Source organism: Alosa pseudoharengus, unplaced genomic scaffold, assembly GCF_046254945.1.
Source record: "Alosa pseudoharengus isolate Yale_2024_CS ecotype anadromous, Long Island Sound unplaced genomic scaffold, YU_APseudo_1.1 YU_APseudo_1.1_scf_6, whole genome shotgun sequence".
Taxonomy (NCBI): domain Eukaryota; kingdom Metazoa; phylum Chordata; class Actinopteri; order Clupeiformes; family Clupeidae; genus Alosa; species Alosa pseudoharengus.
In genome coordinates, this window is record NW_027468848.1 from 17,246,799 (window position 1) to 17,273,726 (window position 26,928).

General features: G+C 40.5%; 2 protein-coding genes and 1 long non-coding RNA gene across 5 annotated transcripts in view; 2 read left to right on the plus strand and 1 right to left on the minus strand.

Moving 5' to 3' along the window:
- LOC143106830 (bifunctional methylenetetrahydrofolate dehydrogenase/cyclohydrolase 2, mitochondrial-like) overlaps positions 1-20,227 on the plus strand; it is a 65,270-nt gene extending 45,043 nt beyond the window's left edge. The window contains exons 8-10 of the mRNA XM_076271307.1: positions 11,803-11,895; positions 12,400-12,525; positions 19,710-20,227. Of these exons, the coding sequence (XP_076127422.1) occupies positions 11,803-11,895; positions 12,400-12,525; positions 19,710-19,825 (335 nt within the window). The 3' untranslated portion in view covers positions 19,826-20,227. The remainder of the gene's footprint in view (positions 1-11,802; positions 11,896-12,399; positions 12,526-19,709) is intronic.
- Positions 618-4,185, minus strand: LOC143105944 (uncharacterized). Of its 3 annotated transcripts, XR_012983582.1 has the most exons (5): positions 2,082-2,096; positions 1,934-1,990; positions 1,643-1,849; positions 1,448-1,552; positions 618-1,169 (listed from the first exon to the last, which is right to left on the minus strand). It is a non-coding gene; the product is annotated as an uncharacterized LOC143105944 (long non-coding RNA). The 3 variants fall into 3 exon arrangements; XR_012983584.1 differs by lacking the exons at positions 1,934-1,990; positions 2,082-2,096 and adding an exon at positions 4,003-4,185 and having other exon boundaries at positions 619-1,169; XR_012983583.1 differs by lacking the exon at positions 1,934-1,990 and having other exon boundaries at positions 619-1,169; positions 2,082-2,100.
- A 2,246-nt stretch (positions 20,228-22,473) lies between the features above and the next one.
- Positions 22,474-24,304, plus strand: epgn (epithelial mitogen homolog (mouse)). Its single transcript, XM_076269898.1, has 5 exons — positions 22,474-22,655; positions 22,761-22,886; positions 23,375-23,489; positions 23,690-23,848; positions 24,141-24,304. The coding sequence occupies exons 1-5, from the start codon at positions 22,619-22,621 to the stop codon at positions 24,193-24,195; spliced, it is 492 nt and encodes a 163-aa protein (XP_076126013.1). The 5' UTR covers positions 22,474-22,618; the 3' UTR covers positions 24,196-24,304.
- Positions 24,305-26,928: the final 2,624 nt, after the last annotated feature.

The window sequence follows — 26,928 nt, forward strand, 5'->3', positions numbered from 1 at the left end:
TTTTTGCGTTTAGTAGGCCTACAACTTTTATGACGTGACGTTTCTTGGGCATTTAGCTTCACCATCACGTCAAGTAACGTATGCACAATGCTCATCTAGGCTACCCAGCTAACAATTTATGGTTTCCAAAACGTTCTGGGAACCATAGTTTTTGGTTTCGGAAACGTAGTTTTTGAGCAAGTTTTTTAGTTCTTGGTTATATAAAACGTTCCCTGAACGTTCCCCTAACGTTATCTAAAGGTTGCAAACTTTAGAAAACCTTCCCCTAACGTTCCCCAACCGTTGCAAACTTTAAAAAACCTTCCCCTAACGTTCCCTAACCGTTGCAAACTTTAGAAACCTTCCCCTAACTGTTCCCATAACGTTCCCTAACATTTAGGGAACGTTCCCTTCCCTAAATATTGCAATCTTTAGGGAACCCTCCCCTAACATTGCAACCTTTGCATACCAATTACTTTAAACAGCACGAGCAGGAATGCATTATTATATATTAGCAGGAAAGAATGAACAGGCAAAATCGATGGAACTTATAAATTTAATATAAAATTATCAAAAGACAAAAAAAACAATATAAAAGGCCTCACTGTGTATATATATATATATATATATATATATATATATATATATATATATATATAAATATAAATTAGACTTAGTGTTAGCTAAGTATATTAACATAAGGCATTTGACTTTGGTAGGTGCTACATTCAACAAATAGACACACTGTACAATAGACAACAATATACATTGTGGCAGATACCAACACAATATACAAAGACATAATACCAATACAAGTACACATGGAGTGGGCTGTTGAGTGCAAAGTAATAGTGCAAATGTAGAGTGCAAGACGTATATTGGAATGATAAAGTAAGTAATGTGCAGGTGTGGTCAAAGTGGGGATGACTCCACTTATCCACAGAGTGATAACAGTGCGAAAGAAGCTGCTCCTGTGTGTGGTTGTTTTTGTGTGTAAAAAATACAATTGCTGTAATACAAAAAAATACTATAGCTTTGATAGACAATACTATAGCTTTAATTAAAGAAAAATACAAAAGGTTTAATACAACAAAAAAAAATACAAAAGCTTTAAAAAATAATTTAAAAAAAATAGAGCTCCAGTCCTTCAAGTCCGAGTCGAGTCTCAACAAGATCAGTCCTCAGCTTGCCTAAAAAGAAAAAAAAAAGTTTGATGTCATACTAAGAATGAACATGTTGAAAAAAACAAGACAAAGTGCCTTACTAACAACCCTTTTTTTTCTGATCACAAAAAAGTAGTTTTCCCATTCCTTTGATTGTTATTAACAAATTTCAATTTACCGTCTGTGTGGGGCAAACTTCAGTGCTAGCCCAATCAGGTCCTCCGCCTCTGCAGCATTTAGCGCAGGGAAGTCCCTTGTCATGAAATTGCATTTAATTGGAAATGGAAAATTCAAAGCCGCTGTACCTTCAACTGGCACCCAAGGTGAAGAAGGGCGAGTCAAAGTTGACCCATCCAGCACTGGGCGACCGACTGGGCGAGGAGTCACCTCCCTCTGTGTGACGAGTTCTGCTATTTACAACCAAAAAAGTTAAGTTACAATCAAATCCCTTGTCATGAAATTGCATTTAATTGGAAATGGAAAATTCAAAGCCGCTGTACCTTCAACTGGCACCCAAGTCCTGGAGGGAGGGCATTTTGTTCCTCCTCTCCTGCAGCTCAGTGACTGTCGAGCAGGACGACAGCAATATGTCATCGACTGGAGCAGAGGGAGGTGACTGGGAGCTCCTTAAGAGCACGAGCAGCTCATCCATCTTCTCCTCAAATGCGTCCATTCGCTGTGCCATGCGGTAATGGTTGTCCTTATTGCTATGGAAAATGGATGGTGTTAGTTTTAGTTGTTAAATACATTATATACCTGCATATGTGAACAAATTAAGTGAGTGTTCTTACCTCTTATTTCCGTCTCCATGGCCAAGCCACCTCCCTCTGTGTGATGAGTCACTTGTGCTGTTTACAACAAAAAAAAAGTTACTTACTCTCAAGTTCCTTGTCATGAAATTGTATTTACTTGGAAATGGAAAATTCAAAGACACTGTACCTTCAACTGGGTCCCAAGATGAAGTGGCAGGCGTTATAATAGACCCATCCAGCTCTGGGCAATGAGCTGGTTGCCTGTGTGGTGTTGACTCATCTAAAAGAAAGTAAATATGAATATTGGTCAGTTAATTTATGGTAGGTTTCTTGCACATGACATTTGCAAAAGATAAACCTATGCTGTTACATTAAACAATCGCTAAAAAGAAAAACTCACATGCAGGTGGTGGAGGCAGTGACATCTGCTGACCTAATAAAAGGCAGGAAGAGACAAATACATCAGAACAGTAACATGATATGCACTAGGTTAATAAACATGAATGTCAGTAGTTCCATGGTAGGAAATATGACTCAACTGGTTTTCTTTAATAATACATGTATAAATGTTAACTTACAGACAGGGCTTCCAGGCACACGCACCATCCTGGAATGCTTTCTTGCTTGCGGAACGGATTCATCTGAAATAAAAGACCATACAATCTGCACTGATTGCAAAAAGAATATTTGAATTGTGCAAATAATGTAGTCTGTATTTAAGAGGTCTTACCATCACGTGACCATGCACTGCCTTTTGTGGACGCTCGCATCTTCTTCCGCCTCAATGCTAGAAGTGTCCATCAGCCACTGACATTTTTCCATAGCTTTGGTGTATGAATCTACGTTAAGAGAACAACGTTTTTGTGAGCCAGTAGTAGAGCAAAGCAGTATTTCCATATAGAGAAAACTATTATTGATAGTATTGCAGCAATCAGTCATCTGTACACAACCAGATTTTCTTGACTGGATATTTGGCCCAGCTTTTGACTTGATTTTTGTATTGTAGCCCAGATAATTTCTAATGGGGAGACACAGCATCCATAGAAATGCATAGGCTTAGTTTGTAAAGCCAGTATGGCAGCTGTGTATAGCCTACTACACACATTCCGCCCCTTCCTGTATGCTTCCCAACAGACCTCTGAAGTTCGCCTACAAAAAGGAACCAAAACTGCCATCTTTGCCTATAAGGAGATCAGGGTGTTAATTTAACCTAACTACCTATGACAAGTTACATTGCAAGTTAGGTCTGGGGTAGCAAAAATCTAAGTTGCTGTCTTAACGTAGGCCTGTTGAAGATCGCAGTTAGCCTACCACTCGAAGGCAGAGGACAAACGTGTGTTGAGCAAAATGTCTGCATTTCAGACTTCTTCGTCCCCGGGAGAGTGCAATAATTCTCTCCCCATGTTATTTTCCCATAGCAAAAATTGCAAGATAGGCTACCGGATCTCAGCTTTTTGAAGGCAAAATTCAGAGGTATATTCACTTGAATCGTCTATCCGATCAACTGTGTTACAAAATGGCCGCCGACAGTGTAGCCTATACATTATCAGAGTCAGATTATTAGACATTCTCTGACATTATCTATAGCCATCTCTATGGCTCTAGTGTAGCCTACATATGCAGGACTGTTCAGTAGGTTATACCAACTTAAAAAGCATCACCATCTCAGTATACCCACTTAAAATAGACTAGGATTAATTTGGGGTTGATCACAGTATAGCCTACCCACTACAGCTAACTAGCCTAGATCCAGCTACTTACAGTAGGCCTATATCCACTAGCCTACACCACTGCTGCCGAGTGACTTGCCTAAAAGGACTGACTGTACACTAAAACTAATTAAAAGAAACGGTAGCCTAGTGCTATTATTTGTAACATCAACGCGAGCAGGTTAACACGATGACACAAAACATACAATGCTGCAAAACATAACACGTTGAGAACAGCTCAAACAAAGACGAACGAGCAATGTGCTCTGGTAAATTACAAACTTGGCAGAATCGGAATATAACAAAGCCCTACAAGTGAAAGGACTTAAGGTTAAACCTCAAACTCTTGCATTACAACCACTAGGCCTACATCATGAAACTGTAACATATTTCACTTACTTTCGTGAGATCGAATTCAAGACGAGTGTAATCCATTCCAAGACTTCTTCCAGCGGCGTTCAAGAATCACGGAATTCAAACAGAGCCCGTTTACGGAAGTCAGGACAAGACTTCAATCGATCACCTGAAAGCAGAGGCGCTGTCTTCCCCCTACTGGCGTGGGGGTAGGCCTACGTGTAAGGGAGAGCCTGTCTGATTGAACTGAAGTGAATTGTGAAATGAAAGAAGTGAATTTTCTTAGTTGTGAAAAGTGTTCTATTGATAGATTTTTGTTTAAAGTTCACCTAATACGTAAAAAAAAGCACAAAAGTATATATTTTTTATTTAGTAAAATTGATTTTAGCCTAAAATAAATATTATCTTGATATGATGTTTACCTTACTTAGATTTTATAAGACCAATCATTTGAGTGGCTGCAAACATTTTGTATGTTACTTCAAAAACTGAAATGGAGCTTGTGTTAGTATCGACTATAGCTGTTATTGTCTCCAGTTTCTAAAGCTGATAGAGGCGCAATCAATCACACAATGCCATATAACACATTTAACACGGCATGGAATTGGAATGAATAGAGACGCATTACCATTGACGTCATTGCCACCTCAGAAGCCTCGAATGCAAATAATGTAAAATGTGTGAATGTAAAATGGTAATGGTAGGCTACAGGAACAAATGAAACATGTTCTGAATGTATTCTAGTGATAGCAGAAAACTATTATAAAAATATTTTATATTTTATTTACCGAAGTATTATTGTTTGTTTAATCCAACGTGAAACTGCAGTCGGTTCTGAATGCAGACCAGGCGTCTTCCCCCTACTGGCGTGGGGGTGCACTCAGAACAACCAAAAACAACCAATAACAACTAAACGGGAACGTTGTGTGAAGGTACTGTGCAACCACAGGAGAACGTTTTGGTTGGTTGGTTCCCTTAACGTTTAGGAACGTTAAGAAACCCTTAGGTAACGTTCCCTAACCGTTAGTTTTTGGTTTGGTTCGAACTACCCTTTAGGGAACCATACACTAACGTTCCCGAACGTTCCCTTAACGTTTTGTGTTAGTGGGGTATGGATTTAAGTGGTTTAAAGGCAGCAAAAGTGGGATATGCAACTGCTTCCCCAAAACAATTCCAATTTAATCGTTTGATATGTGGATAACTTTCAGTGGACTAAACAAAAGGTAAAGATTTTGTTATCACAAGGCTAGCTGGTTCGTTATATGGCGAAGCATATAGCCAACTTTGTTTGCAGCAGTGAAGCTGAGTTTGTTGTTAACATTGTTGGTAACTGTCAGGGAATTTAACCCCAACATATAGATACAAGAACCACAACACGTAGTATGGCTTTGCCCACAAACTCTGGTACCAAGAGGAAAGCCTGCTAATGTAAGGAAGAATTCCTCACACCATCAGTCTCTGACTCTGCGTCTAATTGTACAAATGCACACAGAAAATAGGAAGCAAGACATAGCGACTTCATTTTGACATACTCTTATCTCACACACACACACAGACAGGGTGCAGTTCCTGTCTGTCTGGGTGCACACTTAACTTGTACTCTCTGTTCTAAGAACTCAGCACAACAACATTTAACTTGAACTCTCTGTTCTTAGAACTCAGCACAACAATATTTCTGCTTACACAAATGGTTATACAATGATAATAATAATGTCCTTACAGTAACGTTTCTTCAGTTAGGAGCAGTAGCCTACTGTTGTTTTTTTTATGTTGCATTCATTTTCATTGGCAAAAGCTAGCCTAATATGCATGAGAACCTATATAGATTTGAGGGAGCTGCAACACAGCAGACACTAGCCCAGTGAAGGATCGTGTAAGCCCCATCCCCAGAAACCAGTTTCAAACCAAGCTTGCGCTGATATGATGCATGATCACTGATCAAATTGCTATTTTCTGACAAGATGAGCACAACCATGCAGGTTCTCTGAATCTCAATTCTTTAGCCTAGCATCCTAATGCTGTATTCACAGCATGGTGAAAGACAAACAGTGACAAAATGCTGTTGTTTGTGAGTTCATATTATTTATCAAGGACTATCACGTTTTATATGTTATTATGATCACTCGCATCGCATTACCATGGGGTTACTGTGTAGGTAATGCTACGGTTAACTTTACATGCCCACCATTACACTGGAGAGATGTTAGAAAACTTTTAAACTTTTTTTTATTCTCCCGAGACGCTAGCTACTTAAGGTAGTTCGCTCATTATCTCAGATCAGTGAAGAACAGAAAACATTGGGGAGAAAACTCAAACAAGTTAATGTTAGACTTAGATTAGCTAACAGTTTCGCATTGCAAAATTAAAATCTCCATGCGCTTTTGTAGGCAACACGCAGTCTCAAAAACACTGTTTACAGCTCTTGAGTCACGTACTAGGTCATTTTTTTAATAACGATAATTTAGATAGGCCTAGGCTACACTTATGGGGTGGGTGCTATTGCGTTTTCTAAAGAATCTCCCGTCTTGGTTTTGTACAGCAATTAATATTAAGTGACACATACGTAAAAGCGAGAAAAAAGGTCACCTTCCGATATTTAGCAGGCTACGGTCTGGAATTTAATTTAATATTGTTGTAATGCAAGGATAACTACACAGTTTACACAATAATTACACTGTGTTATAAATATTGTATATCAATACATTTATTGTCTGTCAATTACACAAAATTGTGGCTCTGTCTCTCATTGAACAGTAGCTTATTTAATGCATTCTAATCCATTGTCAATCACTTCCGGGAACTTTTTGAAGTTTACAGGAACCACGTGACCTTAACGAATTTTGAACATCTATTGTCGCAACTCTACCTTTATATGGCTCTGGGATGAACATGCCACATTCTCCTTCAGCTCTTTACATGTACACATACCAAACAATTATTCCATCAGATATGTGTTATGTGCTCTGGATGTGCACTGTGGTCGACAGCCATACTTACCCACAGTAAATGAAAAGTGGTCAGTCCTCTGTAGCCAGAAATGTATGTGAACATTCAGGTTGAGAGTAAAGTTATAACTCAATTCTATGACCCAAGTCTGAATCATTAAAGGGATACCAGGCAAGCCTGATGCTTTTTCTCTACAAAGCTCCCCCTACTCTTTCTACCCAAGCTTCTTCCTACAGGCAGTAGGGGCGGGCGAGAGAGCCTTCATTCGGCCCATAATGAGTCATTTAACCATATACCGACTTACGAAGATGATTAATTAACACGAAAACATTGCCTAGTGTCCCTTTAAGCTGAATTATTATAGAATTGAATGTCCCATGTACTGTCATCCTGGTGTGATGCTGAAGAGGCCTTAACCATTTTAAGACATTTTTTGTTTTTATTCCTGAAGTGCATTTCTTTTGAGAGTTTTGTAAAGAAACTCTCCCTGCATCATCAGTACTGTCAGAGATGTTCATTAACCTTGCATGTTGTAACAACATAACAAGTGGTGCCTGGATACATTTAAGCAAACACACGTGTGGCAGTGGGAAGAGGGTCTATAGACAAATATTCCACCTCTCATTTCTTTATTCTTCTTTTGTGTAATTGCATAGTTACCTGAGAGGGGCTACTTGTAATAATAGTCCTTATCAAGCTTCTTGCCTCCCTCCCTGTCAAGTTGATGGGGTTTTTCAAGTAAAATCAAATATGAAAGCGTACAAGTTTGAAAACATGAAGCGTGTAAGTTTGTCTGACTGACCAACATCGGAGAATTACTGCTGCCAAAGAAAAAGATCCACACAGTATTGCCACATCTAGGGAATGTTTTAAAAATGTGGTTTCGTGCCGGAATCCCTGTCCCATGTCTCGACTTGCCGGAATGACATTACCGCTCATTTACCCATGCCCATTGTCAACTATGTGACATACATGTGTGATGATGAGACACTTGACATGTAATGTAGGTACAGTTGTGTTCATAAGTTTACACACCCATGCTAAAGTTGACTAAAAACAGGAATAAAAAAATCATCTTTTGGAAATTGATCTTAATGCCTTAATTAAAATAATGAGGGAAAAATCCAACCTTTAAGGACACCAATTTTCTTTTATGAATGAATAATGTATCGTAAATAAATAAATGTTCTTCCTTAAAACCACATCATTTTCAGTGTTCAGTTTTCACCATATTGCTATGTAGTAGGGGTGTGAATCTCTCATGTAAAAGACGATACGATTCGCATCTAGATACATGGGCACGATTCGATACAAGAAAAGATACGATTCGATGCGATGCGATTCAATGCAATTCGATGCAGTTCAAGAATGGAAAGCATTCTGAAAGATTTTTTATAATTTGCTCAAGGTGCACATTCATTTTATATTATCAATTATCATGGTCATGGTTGTCAATTAAGCAACAAAATGTGTGAATATGATTATCTAAACTGAGGTTTGTTTCATATACTGTATTGAAATGAAAAAAGAATAGTCTACATTTCAGTCAAGCACAGCAGCCAAATACAACATAAAAATACATTTTTATAGACTTTAAAGAGTTTTATAGAGTTATATCTGATTGTTTTCATGGAGCTGTAGCCTTGTTGAGGTAAGACGATACCGAAATAAAATAAAACAGTGCTTAAGACACTCTTGGCCTTTTCTCATAAAGGCCTAGCCTACCCTACAAGAATAAAATAGGCCTACAAATCAATGAACTCTCTGGGCTTATTTTGTTCCAACAGTAGACCTAATGCAGAAACCTAAAATGTTAAAAGTAAGTCTGAGTGAATATGAACAAAATCATTGGCTAATAATTTATGCATCGTTTTAGCAGCAAGGGCCAAATTATTATTTAACATTAAGGAAATCCCTTCATCAAAGGTAAGGCTACTCTACAGACTATCGTTGCTGTTTAGGAATGCTATAAGTGCTTCATTTCGCGCTGGATTTCGAAAAACAAAAGCCGACCGAGTGCAAGTTGTCACATGGTTAGGTTGCAATAGATGTATGGGTAATGAGGTCATTTGACAACTTTGGGCAATGAATGTAACCAAAAACGAACTGCATTACCCACAATTCCGTGCCACGTATAGTTTCAAAACCGGAAGTGGGATGAACGCGCTGCTTGGAACGTAAATGAGTCTGAGCCTATGGTCTGAGCGAGCAGAAAAGGTTGTGCACCGATTCATAACAAGTAAATCGATATAACGACCGGTTCATTTCAGTTTTTTTCCGATACGGGGCTTCACGTATCGATGTAGCCGTATCTTACACGTTAAAAACGGATACCGATACGTATCGGTTAATCTTTACACCCCTACTATGTAGCATAGTAATGTTATACACCATTTCAAAGCTTTGACTCTTGGGAATCCAAAAATGACAATTTAATGTACAATCTGTATAATGCTTTACATTCTCAGATTAATCGTGTTATTAATCTTAGACTTCTGGCTGTAGATAATAAGTAGATGCAACATATTGGATACTGAAATATTCACAAGAATCCATAGAAATTGAATCTTCATGTTGTGTTATCCAATATTAGTTGTACAGATGTATAGTCTATCTTATACACACTCATTGAACCAACAAAGTAAATGCAAAAATAGAGACTTTTTTGTAATTATTCCATACTTTGTGTAGTCAGTCTATATCAGAACACCTGACATACAATCTAAATAGTTCACAAGAAACCTCAAAGTGTTACCTTTCATTTGAGACCAGGATTATGCTTCTACACAAAGGGGTTCATGTGCAGTAAGCGATTGTCAGTATGTATTTTGGATAAAAAAAAGTCCTATGGGGAGTTTCCATAGGCATTTTACAAAACGCATGAGCATACCTTGGCAAATAATAGTCTAAAGCACTCATATTTTCATTCTATATTGATCTACTTTTGCACACAACTTCACAAGACCTGGTGCTAGGGCTCAGTTGTGTTTCTAAGTGATATCAAGTGACCTAGAGGGCTAAATTGTTGTCAGTTCAGAGATGCTTGTAATCCGGCAGAAAGAAAAAAATATATTCTAGCCTCTGTAACTCTTTGTGAGTACATCACAAATTTATTTTGACTGTTTCCTACGAAAACTAGAGGTTCTCAGCTTTCTATAGAGGTCCAACATTTGATGGTAGGCCCCAAAAGAGGTGGGAACAATGTCCTTGTAAATAGGCACAGTGCAATTTCAGGCAAAAACTTGAAATTTGTATTGAGATTTAAAGAGTTTAAAATACAGGTGGCATAAGTATACACACCCATACAGTATTTTAAATTCCCATAAAGGCAAGCAGATTTTTATTTTTAAAGGCCAGTTATTTCATGGATCCAGGATACTATGAGAGATGATTTTTTATTCTTCTTTTTAGTCAACTTTAGCATGGGTGTGTAAACTAATGAGCACAACTGTACTTCTTGCCAAGTTAACAATTCAAAAGTCATACCCAATTTGGAAGAGAAGCCATGATCTTAATGTAACTAGGGCAAGTTGACATAATGTATCTAGGGCAAGTTCCGACAACTTTCTGACAAGAAATCAGTTACACAAATGTATACATTTAGATCAACATGTGAATAGTTCATACATGCACAGAGGGACACATATACACAGGCATTTCCATTTAGGTTTGAGATACACAAGAGTTAATCGAGAACAAAAAAGTTCACATAAGATATACATATTTTCGCACACAAACATACACACACACACACACACACACACACACACACACACACACACACACACACACACACACACACCTTGATCATGCTGTGACTAGTAAAGCATTCCTCGCAAGGATTACAGAAGAAAGGGTGATGTTCTCTGAAATGAAGGCTGATTGCTGATGGCACACATAGATATTATCTCACAATGAAATTCTTTCTGGTATAAGCAGTGAACTTTAACTTTAGTTAATGATTTATGACTCTGAAAGTACTTGTGTGAAGGTGATTTTGTCCTTTTTCCACCATTTTTTCTCTTAATGTTGTAATGTGTTTTAATATACTTTGACAATTTTACAGATAAGATATGCCTTTGCTGGCACTTGCAGGCTGAAGAGGTTCATAATTAAAAATACCAGAGTGGCACTGGCAGGCACAGCCATGTTTGCTCTCTACATAACATAGTCTTTCTGTTATTGATGTTTCCAAAGCATTTGATGGTCTAATTTGTTTTTTTGGTAGCCTAGAAATCTAGACGCACCCTAGTGGCAGCAGATTACATTTGCTGCCAGGGCTAGTCTAGCAACTCTCCGTTGGCTTGTGAGCTGGAAAAATTAAACTTCTATCAGGCCAATCAAATCGTGTATAGAGACGTTAGGCGGGCTTAACATAATGGTTGATGGCAGAGTTACAACGGTTTGACTTGAATTCCATGCTACTTGAAAACAAAGTTGGCAAAAGTTTGAACTAGCCAACTAGCTCCGCTGGTGGGAAAACGCATGGGACTCATAGCGCTGTCCTATTGCGTGCAGAGGGAATTTAAAAGACAACCGATTATCCCGCCCCTAAGACTGAGTAGCTGCCAACGGTGAGTGCCCAGACCCTACATTTTAATGTGGGTCTGGCTCGTCAGGCTAAGTTTTTGGTTGACAACATTAACTAATGTGTGGGGTTGAAGCTATTTCTAATCATGTGATTGTGTGGGAGATATATACTATAACATGTTGTATCCAAATGAACATACTGTATGATATATCAGCCAGAATGTCCCATTTACCACCTCATTCATGCATTATGCTCTAGCCAGCTTCATAGCAACAATCATATCAATCCCAACAAGAAACAGACCACTCTTGAACTCCATTGTTACTGTTGTTACTTAATTAATGGCTTCCTTCCTGTTGACTTGTAAGGGGATGCAACTGTGACCATCGCCCACAGATGCACTCCTCGCGACCAGCTTGCACATCACTGCCGGTTGGCGGACATCGTCATCGCCGCTGCAGGTTGGTTGAGGGCAGTTGCACCAGATCGGGCCAATATACCATTGATGAATACATGTAACACGTGAATCGAATGTGATTTTGGATGAAATTTCTATGATAGAGTGCTTAAACATGTACCATTGTTTGGCGAGTGCCAAAAAAAAAGCTTAGCGAAAAAGAAAAAGGGTTCACTGGCCTGTTCTTCTTCTTCAGTAAGGTTTTTTTTTTAGCAGTTTGCAAACGGAGTGCATTACCACCACCATCTGCTGGACTGAGGTGTAATGGCAAGTGTACCCTTTAGCCTCGTTCTGGCCGCCGGGTGAATAAGGCGAATTGAGGATGCGTGTGAGTAATGTCAGTATGAGAGATGGGCATTACTGTACATGTGTAGTTGGAAGGGTGTGGTGCTGGCTTCTCATTAAAGTCCTGTTAAAAGGGAGTGTAGTATTCAGAAGGGGGCGCCTGCTGCAGATGGATATGGTCATTAAAGTGTTTAGATAACCTGGAATTTTGTGTTTGTTTCAGGTGTTCCACAGCTAATAACGGCAGACATGGTAAAGGAGGGAGCTGTTGTCATTGATGTGGGCATCAATCGCATCCATGAGACCGGTTCTGGTAGGATCCGCCTGGTTGGAGACGTCGACTTTGAAGGTACACATAGAGAATGGAGATACAAGGGTATTGGCTTATTGTGGTGATGTTAGAAGTATATGTATCACCTTGTCACTTTAATGATTGTTGTCCAGCTTTTATATAGAAATGTGAGAAAAGGGCCAGCAACCACCACATATGTCACACTGTGAAGTGAGTCTGTAACAACGCATTATGTAATAACCGCATTATGTAATAACTCGACAAAATGTAATACATTTTCACGTCATTATGTAATAACTGCCACATTATGTAACAATTAGGGGGCAGCCGTGGCCTACTGCCTAGCGCTTCGGACTTGTAACCGGAGGGTTGCCGGTTCGAACCCCGACCAGTAGGCACGGCTGAAGTGCCCTTGAGCAAGGCACCTAATCCCTCACTGCTCCCCGAGCGCGCTGTTGTTGCAGGCAGCTCACTGCGCCAGGATTAGTGTGTGCTTCACCTCACTGTGTGTTCACTGTGTGCTCACTGTGTGCTGAGTGTGTTTCACTAATTCACGGATTGGGATAAATGCAGAGACCAAATTTCCCTCACGGGATCAAAAGAGTATATATACTTATACTTATACATACTTATACAATCTGCAGCATTATGTAATAAACTGCTGGATCGCAATATGTAATAAATTTTGCCGCATTATGTAATAAGTTATTACATATTGCAGCTGTTATTACAAAATGCTGGTACTGCGAAAAAAAATTGACTAAAATGTAATAATATGGTGCATTATGTAACAACCCACCAAAATTGAAGTCTTCATTGATAAGAACAGCATAACAACGTGTATTTTAATCAAAATTCATTGTAATCATAGGCGAGGAGTTGAAAGTGTTCAAATATGGCCTATTTCTTTATGCAAAGGCCGACTGACTGTCATTAGCTCTGAATGAAGAAATAAAGCAATAGTGATATTGAGGAAGAAACATGAAAGAAAGCACATTGAACATTATCTTAAACCTCAACTTTTACCTATTCGGCATTTCTCATTTTTCTGACACCATTGCTCCGAAGCCTAATTAATCCGACCATTGCATTTTTGACAAGTGTCGGGAATAGGCTTGGGTAGACTTAGAAGCCTAGCCAAAATTCTGTCTGTGCACACAAGGCTTAAGTTAAAGAATACAAATGCCTGTGTCTCCCGTGTTTTGCCTGTTATATAGCCTAAGTTTGTGCCGGTATGATCACCTTCCCCCTATTGCATTTGTTTACTTTTTGTGAATGAGCCTCTGCTGTGCCTGTTGGTTTCAAGAATCTCTATAAAGCACTGGATTGATTAACCTAGCCTATTGTCGCCGGTGCCACCCTGATGAGTGATCAAGTGATCAAGTGATTCTTGATCAGTGGTTGTTTTGATTGGCGGTGTAGGGGAGAACAGTGGTCGCACTTTTTTATATTACAGGATTCACTATTATAGCACTGTCATGATGCCAACGTACTCGGCCTAGGCCTACGTTACTGCACTTATTTTTATGACTCTGTCAGCCATGATACTGAGTGTGAACGTATGTCTCATAGCTCATCTCGGCTTGTCCCCTGCACAGCCGATGCTACCAACAGCTTCCAGTAGCAGCAACTAGAATCCATTCATTTCCACTGAATTATTTTTGGAATCTGATCCCTTATCACACCTGTTCATTCGTACTCGTCGCTCGACTTATAGTTACTAAATTCAAGATGGCGGCTAACGGTAAACTTCCTGAAGGTACTGTCTGTATAAATCGTCTTAAATAAACTACCAGTGCTTTTTCAAAGTTCTCAATGTCTCGTTTTAAATGTCAGTGCCCTCGGAAGTCTACCAATGAAGTGTGGAGCTACTTCAAGCCTCGTAAATGGTGTAAAACAGTGATTTATTTGCATGGCTAGGCCGATGCCTGAGGCACCCTCTTTGAAAACCTGTTGGTAGCATCGGCTAACCAGTGTCAGATTTCGGAGCGCAGGGGACAAGCCGAGGTGAGCTATGAGACATACGTTCACACTCGGTATCATGTTTCAACACACTTCAGGTCAATATCACACCGGAATTCTCCTTTAACTTAAGTTGCTTAAGTTGGATACACGCACGCATGCACACACACAAACACACACACATGCGCGCACACGCACGCACACCAGTGTTGTGCGTGAACGAGTTCAAAAGAACGCGTTCATTGAACACGCTCATTTTTTCGTGAACGTTGAACTGAACGCAACACATTTTTTAATAAAGAACTTGAATTAGTTCACATTATGTGTCATGAACGGCAGATATCACTGTAAATGAACGTTGGAATTTGTTTTCCATTGAAAACTGAGTGACATCTGTTTTCTCTTTTGAAACGCAACGAGAGAAAGTTCCTCCCTCCTGTATTCTCGCTGGTGCCGCTTAAATCATGTATCACCAGACAGAAATGGTTTTGACATTGTGTGCGCAATGCATTGCGGGCAACGTAGTGTCCGGCTGAGAATAGTTGAATAGCATACTGGCTTCCGCACAACGTTACCCGTGATGAATTGCAGCAGAGCGGGGTAGGCATCAGTGTTGCGCGGTCTGCCCGAAATTAAGCGGTCGCCCGCGGATGACCGCGGTCACCCGCGGTTATGAGTCATAAACAAAATATTTTAATGATATTCGGGTCATTTGCGGGCGGGTCAGTTAAAATTAATTAAATATATATTTTCTACAAATAGGCCTACTTAAAATATCACGAGAAAGCTAGCATCAATACAGTAAAGCATCAATACAGTAAAGTCAACAGTAAAGAAGCAAGACGCGAGTTAAAATAATAAAGACACCCCTTCAGGAAAAGCGATATAGGCTATGGTTATGGTCTAGGCCTACTTCTTGCGAAGCCATTTAAAAGTATGACAGCCAAAACGGGCAGCCTGCAGGAATAAATGTTATGGCACAGACTACACAGCCATATCTACCGGTATGTATAGGTTCGCGCATGCATAAAAGTTACCTTAGTTCGTTGTGTTTGTGACTTTAAACAGTGGATGTGCTTTAGTAAAGCTTTGTGTTTCATTCAGCATTATAAACCAGTTCTTACGCTAACGTTTTGACCAGCAATGTATCTCTCTTGCCTACCTCGCCTCACCATTTCTGTTTTCGAAAGAAAGATGTATGTCCATGGCCTTCAAATCTTATCCTAGTGTTCTTATCCTTTGTGCGTTGCGTGCGTGCTTGCGCTCTTATTCTCATTCTTTCTCCTGCGCAAACATTATGTCCTGCATGCTTACTGCGTGTAGTTCTACTGCATCAAGTTTCGTAAATAAATTAGTTTGTTTTTACAGAAATGGCCTACTGTCACACTGCATGCAGCCTATAACCAAAAGCACACATTTTGTAAATAAGCGGGTCGGATCGCGGGTCGGGTATAATTTTGTCCTAATTAATATTCGCGGTCCGAGTTGTGGTCGGGTTGATTAAAATATCGGGCGACCGCGGGCCGCTTGTGACCAAACCCGCGCAACACTGGTAGGCATAGCAACGCCGCGTAGCAGGCAATGACGAGAGCGCGGAGGGCTGGAGGAGCGAGAGAGAGAGAGACAGACCAATGACGAGAGTGAGAGAAAGCGCTGCAGTTTAAAAAAAAAATGGCTAGTGGAAGTGATGGCACGGAGACTGGTCTACCTTGTCTGTACTGCTGCAAGTTTCATCACCTGGTAAGAAACCCACAATTGCAGTGTCATGAGCAAATGTCTACAATGAGCAGCTTCAAAGAACGTATAGGGATTTCTAGCTCGTAGTGTGAAAAAAAGTATTTATTTGAATATCTCACGAAAAAAGTAAAATGAACTGAACTTTGAACTAGTTCAGAATTAAAATTGTGAACTTTGAACGTGAACTGTTCACTTTGAGCATGTATGAACTGAACTTGAACTAGTTCAGAAAAGCTGTGAACTGGCACAACACTGACGCACACATACACAGTGGAGCTGTACCCCCTGGTGTCTCTCTTGAATGTTAATAGGGGGGGGGGGGGAAATTTAGTATGGTAAAGAAGGTAATGTTTACTGAACTTAACACTAAGAAAAGTACTACAATAAAGTAATACAAAAATAAAAAAAACTTAAGTTGCTAATAGGCCTAAACTGGTCGCTGGTGTGTTGAGAGACCACACCTTTCCATTAATCTTATTTAGCGCAATCCATGTCAAAAGAAAATGCTCATCTGCATGCGTTTCACTGTTGCCTTCATTTAATGGGCCATTGCCAATTCAGCTATCTATAAACACATGTGGTATTAAAATGTGAAGTCGTCAAGGAATCATTACTGCGAATATGGGAACAGACTATTTCTATTCCATATCCGAACCCACAACATAGCGTACCCAAACTTCAACCTCAACTACTGCCTACTATATGGACAGGAATCCCGATGTCACGTAGCCTACACAGTAGTCCTAGCCTACATGCATGTACAGAAAATAACATATCCACATATAAGCAGCTTGAAATAATCCAGTAGAAGCACATCTATGTTAAATAAATATATTTCCATGTAAGAAGGGTGTCACTTGCGCTCCAGCCTTTTCGGTGCTCATACAGTCCAGGACCAAGGGTCAGAGAAACTGGCTGGGCTACTTCGAAGAGACTAAACCCAGGGATGACCGAAGATCTCGGAGAAATTTTAAACTTGTTTTATTATGGTGCACAATCGACTGACGTTTCGACACACTGCGTCTTCCTCAGAGTCCACTAGGCCTACTGTCAGCATCGAACAACATGCTGTTTCACCTTGTAGTGGCGCTCTACCTTAATACAGTCCCCAGAAGTGCTTAGTTGGAAAAGTGCTTAAGTCAGTGGCAGAATGCGCGCAAGAGTTGTTAACATAAGAAACGGCAGATTTTGGAGTAGCTCCTCCCAAACGCATAGCTGCCTCTATGGTGCGTAAAAAGACAGTCAAGTTAAGGGCAGAATGTGCGCAGGCAGAAAAGCTATACAGAACATTCAGTTGTAGCCTTAGAAAGTCAGAAACGTTTGGCTGAAGTAAACCTATATGACAGGGTTACGGTTTTCAATTAGGCCTTAATTACCAGCTGAGTTTGCCAAATATTGGCTAGGCCAACAAAAATTGAACTGGCTTTGTTACACCGTAACTTAAAAAAGAATTTTACCTTAACGAAACACAAAAGAAGGAAATCCCCGACGCTCGTGAAACGATGCAAAAACTTCCTAACAAACAAACATTTTTCCTTCAGGGCTCAATGTTCTATCAGTCAGCGTCCACAAAGTTAATCAAGCCATTCAAACGTAATTTTAGTACCAAATGAAAACAAGATCTTCCTCAAAAAAGGAGTGAGTGAGAAACCGATGGTGCTGAGTACGGGAAAAGTTGAGGACAGAAGATTTAAAAATAACGTTCACGTGCTTTCTGTAGAAGCATAGGCCTACAGAATGAATAATAAACATGTTTCTTATTCAATAGTACTATTGTTTTATTTCTTCATTCAGAGCTTGTGACAGCCAGTCAGCCTTTGCATAAAGAAATAGTCTATAGCCTGAATTTGAACACTTTCATAACTTTTATGATTACAATGAACTATGAGTAGCCTAAAATACGCATTGATATGCTGTTCTTATCAATGAAGACATCAATTTTGGTTAGTTGTTACATAATGCACCATATTATTACATTTTCATCCTTTTTTTCCCTGCAACACCCGCATTTTGTAATAACAACCGCAATATGTAATAACTTATTACATAATGCGGCAAAATTTATTACATATTGCGTTGAGGCAGTTTATTACATAATGTGGCAGATTATTACAAAAATGCGGCAGTTATTACATAATGGCGTGAAAATGTATTACATTTTGTCGAGTTATTACATAATGCGGTATTATTACATAATGCGTTGTTACATGAGTCTCTCCTTGAAACCACAAGGTGTAGTCAGGGGCGGACAGTAACTAAGTACATTTACTTGATTACTGTACTTAAGTATGACTTTTGAGTATCTGTACTTTACTTGAGTATTAATATTTTTGGAAACTTGTGACCTTTACCTGTACTTTTGACTCCACTACATTTGAAATATGAGCATGAAGTATTCATTACTTTTAACACATTTGAGTCTTTGAATGCAATAATGTGATTGACCACCTTGAAGATCATTTTTTTCAATAGTCCAATTTGAACTTGGCTGATGTTATGTCTGTTGTAGCAGAGTGAAGAGGTCACACAACAACAGGCTTAATGTTGAGGAACTTTTACTAAAGAAAACTACATCATTACAGTTAAGCATAACACATTCGGCCAAGCCCTCCAAGAGCGAGCATACAGAGCACATGATAACTACCCCAATACATAACAGCTGAGGTAATGATGGTGACAATAGATTCTTCATCAGAACATCCTCCATGTAGCCTGGGAGAACTACACGAGCCTGTTTGCAATAGATTCTTCATCAGAACATCCTCCATGTAGCCTGGGAGAACTACACAAGCCTGTTTGCAATAGATTCTTCATCAGAACATCCTCCATGGAGCCTGGGAGAACTACACAAACCTGTTTGCAATTGAGACTTGAGAAGTGGCCTGGTGTTAACCAGGTTATCCTCCATGATCATTGTGAAATTGGAATAAAATTAGACAATCACCTGACATTCACCACATAGCAAGAAATGCCAGCACGCATCCACATTTGTCACTAAAGACCTTTTTATGTGAAATTCCCAGCTCCTTAACCACTACACTACCACTGCCTACTTTCACTAATTAATCTTATCCTTCGATGCCTTTGACCACACTTTTAACAATTTTTCTGAAGCATTTGTTTAGTGGGCATGTGTCTTTAGATCCTGCCTCTTTTGAGAACCCTGTCTATTCTACAATACTTGTTCTCATGTAGTTTGTGTGTGTGGCTATCGTTCCTATAAATGTGATATAATATAAAATATCTTAAAATTCCTTTAAAGGAGAAGCACAAAACACCTTCAGTGCCATGCCTCAAACTTTCTCTGATCCTTTATTACATTTTCTGTACCTTCGTGTCTTGACACATCAGATATTTTCTTCAAATAATGTTGTAATACTGATGGATGGCAATGGCTCATTTCAAAGGAGAGGGAGAGGGATGAGAAGATGGTGGTGGTGGAGGAGTAGGGTGGAATGTATGATGGAGAAATCTAGAAAAGGCTGGGTAGGGAGTGAGGGAGGGTAAGAAAGAATGTCTGATTTTTTTTTCTTCTGTTGCAGGTGTGCAGCAAAAAGCAGGCTTTATCACTCCAGTTCCTGGAGGGGTTGGTCCAGTGACCATCGCCATGGTGATGAAAAATACTGTTACTGCAGCAAGAAATGCTTTGGCACACTGAAACATGGAAACCGACAAACACACTGCACACATATTACACCGTGACAACTATTATAAGTTCCTTAGGGGGAATTCAATGCTTGAAGAAATAGACAAATGTCTGACTGAACCAGATGACAAAACGTATCAGATTTTTCTGTGCCACTCTGTGTGTGTAAATGTGAGGTCTGAATGATCTGTATACGTCTGTTTATGTTGTGTTTTATTTCATTATGTGTATTTGTGTGTATTTTATTTATTATGGGGTATTGGGGTAGGCCAATATTAATGCTTATTAAGAGGTAATTTTGTTCCAGTGTCTATGGCAGGGGTGGGCAAACTGCGGCCCGCGGACCGGATCCAGGCACTTTCATCCGGCCCACCGAGCATTTCATTTGGTTATCAGACTGCTCGCTATTTCTTTCCTGTGATAGAGACGACGTTGGTTAGCTTTACTACAAACTGCTTTTCACTGTCCTTAGACAACGTTTACAATGTCAATGTCAAAACATTGTGTTAAATAGAGATAGGCCTACTCTTTATCTCCTTTGCAGCAGATCTAACGTGAACGTTATGCGATTCATTTAATTGGGAACGCACTGCACTCACGAGAGGGAGAGAGAGCGACAGGTTCCAGCTGGCTTGTCATTGTTGATAATTGATATCTCCTTATAAGAAACTTTTAAAAAGAAATCGTGAAGGCAACAGTAGTTCCCACTAATGACCATTTAAAAACTGTGAGAGGGCACAGCCATAAGTGTAAGTATAAGTATACTCTTTTGATCCCGTGAGGGAAATTTGGTCTCTGCATTTATCCCAATCCGTGAATTAGTGAAACGCACACAGTGAACACACAGTGAGGTGAAGCACACACTAATCCCGGCGCAGTGAGCTGCCTGCATCAACAGCGGCGCTCGGGGAGCAGTGAGGGTAGGTGCCTTGCTCAAGGGCACTTCAGCCGTGCCTACTGGTCGGGGTTCGAACCGGCAACCCTCCGGTTACAGGTCCGAAGTGCTAACCAGTAGGCCACGGCTGCCCCCTTAGCGGACCGGGCAGAAGATCATTGAGAATTGTTGTGCGGCCCGCTGGCCAATTTTCAAAACCCAATGTGGCCCTTGAGCCAAAAAGTTTGCCCACCCCTGGTCTATGGTATGCTTGAATATGCTTGTTGTTAAGAAACAGTTTTGAAATGTTGTTATGGTGAAGTCATGGAGAAATGTCATTCTGATATGGTTAAATGAGAATATAGAGCCTCTGTTGTACCAAACTGGGATCTGGGATATTGGTTTCTGTGCAATAAAACATCAGGTTATTCACACATTGTTGACTATGCAATTGCATTTCGTTGGGGCTTGTTGTCAGACATACCATTTCCATGTAGTAAAACCTTAATATAAATGTAAAATACAAAATGTATACATATTAACATACCTAAAGTACACACTATAGCCAACAACTTAAGTGTCTTGTATGAGATGTGGAAGTGTCTTGTATGTCATCCTGAACCGCAACTTATAGTATGTAAGCCATATAGGTATTTAATTCCCTCATGAAATCTGAAGCACAAAGGAACATGCATCTCAAAGTCGTGAAGAATCTGGCTTTCACTCATTGTAGACTTGTGAAGGTCCTAAAACATGTTCTTTCAACCATTGTGTGGTTCAGGAGTAAGAAACAGCAATTTAGACTGTTTCTTAATAAACAAAATAGAGAAGAAAAGGCTTAATACTTTCCTTCTCTATTTTGTTTATGTGTTTGTAGGTATTGCTGCTATGAAGTTTTGTGCAATACACATACAATACACATACTTCACATTGTTTATCCTACAATATTAACCCTTGGGCGAATCACCCCCAGGTTGGTGTTGATACTAGTCACCAATTTAATAGTGTACATTCCTGAGTGAAATTGCCTTGGTACGAATATCACTGTTTTTCTTTCCTGTTAAACATGTCTATGTAAACATATGACAAGGGTTTGCACAATTTAATAATGATGATAAGATTTAATAATGACTGGAGGAATACCATTTTTTTCTAGTTTTTAACTGACTGGCATAGACATATCTGTGTTTGACTTGATAAAAATATGAAGTGTACTGTTACTATATACGGCATATAGTTCCGTTTCTAAGTGTATGGACCACAGACAGCCCTTGCTTTTATATGTATTTTATACTAATCCAGTATGTGTACATACTACATATTAATACAGCATTAACCTACTCATGTTAAATGAGAGATAGGACCTGATGTTCTACAAAGCGGGTATAGAGATCAACTTAATTAAAGTGCTTGTAGCCTTATTATATATGCAGTTATATGCAGGGGATGGCTGTGCGCCATCAAATTAACTGAACAATGAGTCAAACATTAAACAAATCTGTGAAAAACTGATCTTCACCCATGAGAAAGTGTCTTTCTCAATCTTTGGAATTACTTTTACCTGAGGCGAATGCTTTCACCTCCATGAATGTGTGTGTGTGTTGGAGGAAGCGTTTATGGGTGAATGATTCTTCTTTGCTGGGGTGTAGTCTCTGCATGCTGCAGTCCTGAGGGCACAGGAAATGATGCGTTTTAACATACTGGCAAATATTTCAGCTCCGGATTTGAAGCCCTGTGATTGGTTGACTCGTGTATCCACAGAAAGTATAAATCCCATTCCCCAAGCGGTAAATAATAGGAAAAACACAGGACTGACATCTGAGAAAAGCCAGGAGCTGGGAGCTGCCGGAATAGACTGAAGTTGAGAAGTTCAACAATTAAGTGCTCAGAATCCCCAGTGAATTTCTCAGCAAATCTACACAGCACAAGCAATGGCTCTACAGACATTTCACCTATTTCTGCAGTATGGTGAGTATCAACACACACACACATACACATTGTTTTGGGATGTTGACTGAAATTATAATGCATTAAACATTTTGATGAAATCTGGAATCTTCTGGAATCCTGCAGTATCCGCGTTTGCTGCTATGGCTCTCCTCATGACTTTGAGTGGAGAGTCCACAGAGATGCCACAGGGCAGTTTGTCTGCTGCACAGAACCATTCAGCAACGTTGGAGAACTCTACTTCTAGCCAAGGTATCTACGACTGTACATATGTGCCTTTTGTTTTGTTTTCCAGGAGAGAGTTTCAGAAATCCAAAAGGTTTTAATCAGGAGAAAGTTTTTTGGGGATATGCCTGCTTGCAGAGAGCAAACTGCTCATCACTGTCCTGTAGGTGTCAGTTCAATAAGCACATTCCAAGAAAGCATGGTGTTTATACACTGTCCATTTGCTGGACATACACTGTCCTAGCTCTGTAAATGGAAAATAATCATAGAGGCTCGGACCAAGTCATAAACTATTTCAGCCAACTATTCCAGCCAGCCTTGGACAGAGGAAAGGGAGGAATAGATCTGTTGAGCTTAAATAAACGTTTTGCCATGATTGCAGATGGTACCATTTCAGGTGTATGTTTATGTTTGTGTGAGGGAAAACGTAAACCACATGCTGGTTCCGCATCAACAGATGTACAATGGACTCTGAGATGGTCCTTACTTTTCCTCATTATCCCTCCTTTTTCCAGAACTTGAGATGCCAAGAGTTCTGAAGTTGCAGAGATCTTGCACATCAGATCACAAGGACTTTTGTATGAATGGTGATTGCCATTACATCCCAGATACAGACACACCAAGCTGTAGGTAAGAACTCAAGAACTGAAAAATTACCAAACTACCCACTATTTCATAAATCATTGTCAAAATAGAACCAATGTGTCAGTTTTAAAAAGTATACCATATAAATGAATTGTGTGTGTGTGTGTGTGTGTGTGTGTGTGTGTGTGTGTGTGTGTGTGTGTGTGTGTGTGTGTGTGTGTGTGTGTGTGTGTGTGTGTGTCTAGATGCCCTTCCACACATGTTGGGGAACGTTGTGAACACCTGTGGCTGGCTGTAGACCAGCAGGGCCAAGCTAGTCCTGAGGAGATCATTGGCATCTGCCTAGGTGTGGCGTCGCTGCTGGGCTGTCTCACTGGCGCCATCTACTGTTGTGTGAAGAAAAGGTAAGCCTACTCTGAAATTCAGATTGGTGCACTTTTGGAACTCACCCCCTGGTATGTCTCCTCACATAACTGACTAAAAGCACAGTGACTCACATGTTGAGGATTTCATGGTCAAACTTGTGACATACATTTAGAGTGTACTTGGGATACTAGGTTGTCTGTGACATTTGTGAAAGATGATTATGTTGATGATAAAGATAAACAAGTAAAGCAATATGATGCATTTCTAATTCTAATTTTGAGGCAGACTTATTCTGGTGTTTTGACATGTTTTTTATATGTTTTATTACAGATGTAAGAGGGAGTCTCTCCCATATAAAACCTATGATGGCAAAGAAGATGTTTGACTGAACCCTACACTTCATTGCACTTCACTTGTTTCACTGAACTTATTTATTGATAAATTAATTGTCATGTATTAGATATTTAATATTTCTAATAAAGTTACTAAATATACTTGCCCTGTCTGTGTTAATGTATGATTTAACCACATGGAAAGAATGTTGTTAGTTGTGTCATGTTCAGTTCATCATGTGCAACAGCTCAGTAGGCTACTGTTACCGGTACTTTTGTTATTGCCGAAAGAACTGCCTTTAATGTTTAAATAGCACAGGGTGGGATCAGCCGCAACTCCTTTAATCACCCAACATTGTTCTGTTTTATGTGTTGCAACCACACATTCTGACATGTTTTCAGTATTTTATACTGTAGGCTACTCAAACAGTTATTTTCTATCTCTGGCTTATTACCATTAATGTGGCAACAATAGTCTGTTTACCCCCCCCCCCCCCCCCCCCCCCTTTGAAAGTAGCTGAAATGTTCCAGTGGAAATTTTATAGTATAAGGCAGAAAGGAAGTAAAGCATTTTGTAGATTGAAAAACTACTAGACCATCACTCTGCTGAAATTGAATTGCTCATATAGGGGCCTACAAATCGTCGAATGCACACATTGGATGTTAGCTAGACGTCCTTGTTGTTATAGTGATGATATGAGAGGTGCTCCGATATTATAAGGAGCTAGTCACGTCTGATCCCGCCCTCTGACGTTCGCACAGCTTAGATTGTTCAAAAGGGTGTTAATTACTGTCAACTGAAAGTCCGCTCGCTCACACCGACCGAAACTCGCAGTTTCAAGTAGCCTCCTCCCTCAGCTGTTTCCAAACGCCCAGAGTCCAATTGTAAACAATTGGAGAGGATTTGCCAGTAGTAGCCTTTGTGTTCTTCCTTTCTCTCTCCCAACTCACTGCAGTTGTTGTCTGATTACCTGAGAGGTGCTCCGATATTATAAGGAGCTAGTCACGTCTGATCGATCCCGCCCTCTGACGTTCGCACAGCTTAGATTGTTCAAAAGGGTGTTAATTACTGTCAACTGAAAGTCCGCTCGCTCACACCGACCGAAACTCGCAGTTTCAAGTAGCCTCCTCCCTCAGCTGTTTCCAAACGCCCAGAGTCCAATTGTAAACAATTGGAGAGGATTTGCCAGTAGTAGCCTTTGTGTTCTTCCTTTCTCTCTCCCAACTCACTGCAGTTGTTGTTGTAACTGATGACCTCAAAAACTACCAGACACTCCTGGCCTCCTTCTCAGCCAGCATCACTGCTGCTAAGACGGCTTTCTACAATGACAAAATCAACAGTGCTACAGACACTCGAAAACTTTTTTCAACCTTCAAATCGCTACTCAACCCTCCGATGCCTCCTCCTCCATCCAGCCTTACTGCAGATACCCTCGCCTCATTTTTTACAAACAAAGTGGCGGCAATCAGCAGTCAATTCTCTACATGCCCACTCAACGCATCGGACTCAGATACCGGACTCCTACAACCTCTAGGGACTGCTAGATCATCTTTTTCAGCATTCACGCCTCTCTCCGAGAATGAAGTATCTAGACTCCTGACATGCAGCCGTCCTACCACATGCTCGCTGGACCCTATACCTTCGAGCCTACTTCAGTCCATCAGCCCGACCATCGCACCAGCTATCACACACGTGATCAATGCCTCGCTAACCTCCGGCACATTTCCAACAGCGTTCAAAACGGCCCGGGTAACACCGTTACTTAAGAAAGCTTCTCTCAACCCTGCTCAAGTCGAGAACTACCGCCCTGTCTCACTCCTGCCTTTCTTATCCAAAGGCATTGAACGAGCAGTCTCCAAACAGGTCTCTGACTTCCTTTCACAGAACAACCTTCTGGATCCAAATCAGTCTGGGTTCAAAAGCGGCCACTCTACCGAAACGGCTCTGCTGTCTGTAACAGAAGCCTTAAAAGAAGCCAGGGCGACCGCTCGGTCATCAGTACTCATTCTGCTTGACTTATCGGCTGCCTTTGACACGGTTAATCACCGCATCCTTCTCTCTATACTCGCTAACATGGGAATCTCCGGTTCTGCTCTCTCCTGGTTTGAATCCTACCTCACAGGACGCTCGTTTAACGTATCATGGCTTGGTCAGCTATCTGCACCTCACCATCTCACCACAGGGGTCCCCCAGGGCTCAGTACTGGGCCCCCTTCTCTTTGCTATCTACACCACCTCCTTGGGACAGATTATCCGTTCGCATGGCTTCTCATACCACTGCTATGCAGACGACACACAGCTCTATCTGTCCTTTCCACCTGATGACCCCTTGGTTTCAGCACGGATCTCGGATTGCCTCTCAGACATAGCTACATGGATGAAGGCACACCACCTCCAGCTGAACCTCTCAAAGACTGAACTGCTGGTCCTCCCAGCTAAACCTACCATACACCACGACATCAACATCAAATTTGACTCTCTGTCTGTTTCACCTACCAGGACTGCAAGAAATCTAGGAGTTGTTCTCGACAACCAACTAAACTTCTCAGATCATGTTGCCTCAGTCGCCCGGTCATGCCGTTTCGCACTCTACAATATACGGAAAATCAGGACTTACTTAACTCAAGATGCCACCCAACTTCTGGTTCAGGCAATAGTCATCTCACGACTCGACTACTGCAACGCCCTCCTGACAGGTCTCCCAGCCTGCGCAGTGAAACCACTTCAGATGATCCAGAACGCGGCAGCGCGCCTGGTCTACAACCAACCCAAGAGGGCACATGTTA

What these genes read in the sequence shown, in the direction of transcription:
- epgn (XM_076269898.1), top strand. Translation starts at nt 22,619, where the DNA reads ATGGCTCTACAGACATTTCACCTATTTCTGCAGTATG. An exon ending in TCACCTATTTCTGCAGTATG is followed by an intron (nt 22,656 to 22,760) that starts GTGAGTATCAAC and finishes GGAATCCTGCAG; the next exon opens with TATCCGCGTTTGCTGCTATG. An exon ending in GAACTCTACTTCTAGCCAAG is followed by an intron (nt 22,887 to 23,374) that starts GTATCTACGACT and finishes TCCTTTTTCCAG; the next exon opens with AACTTGAGATGCCAAGAGTT.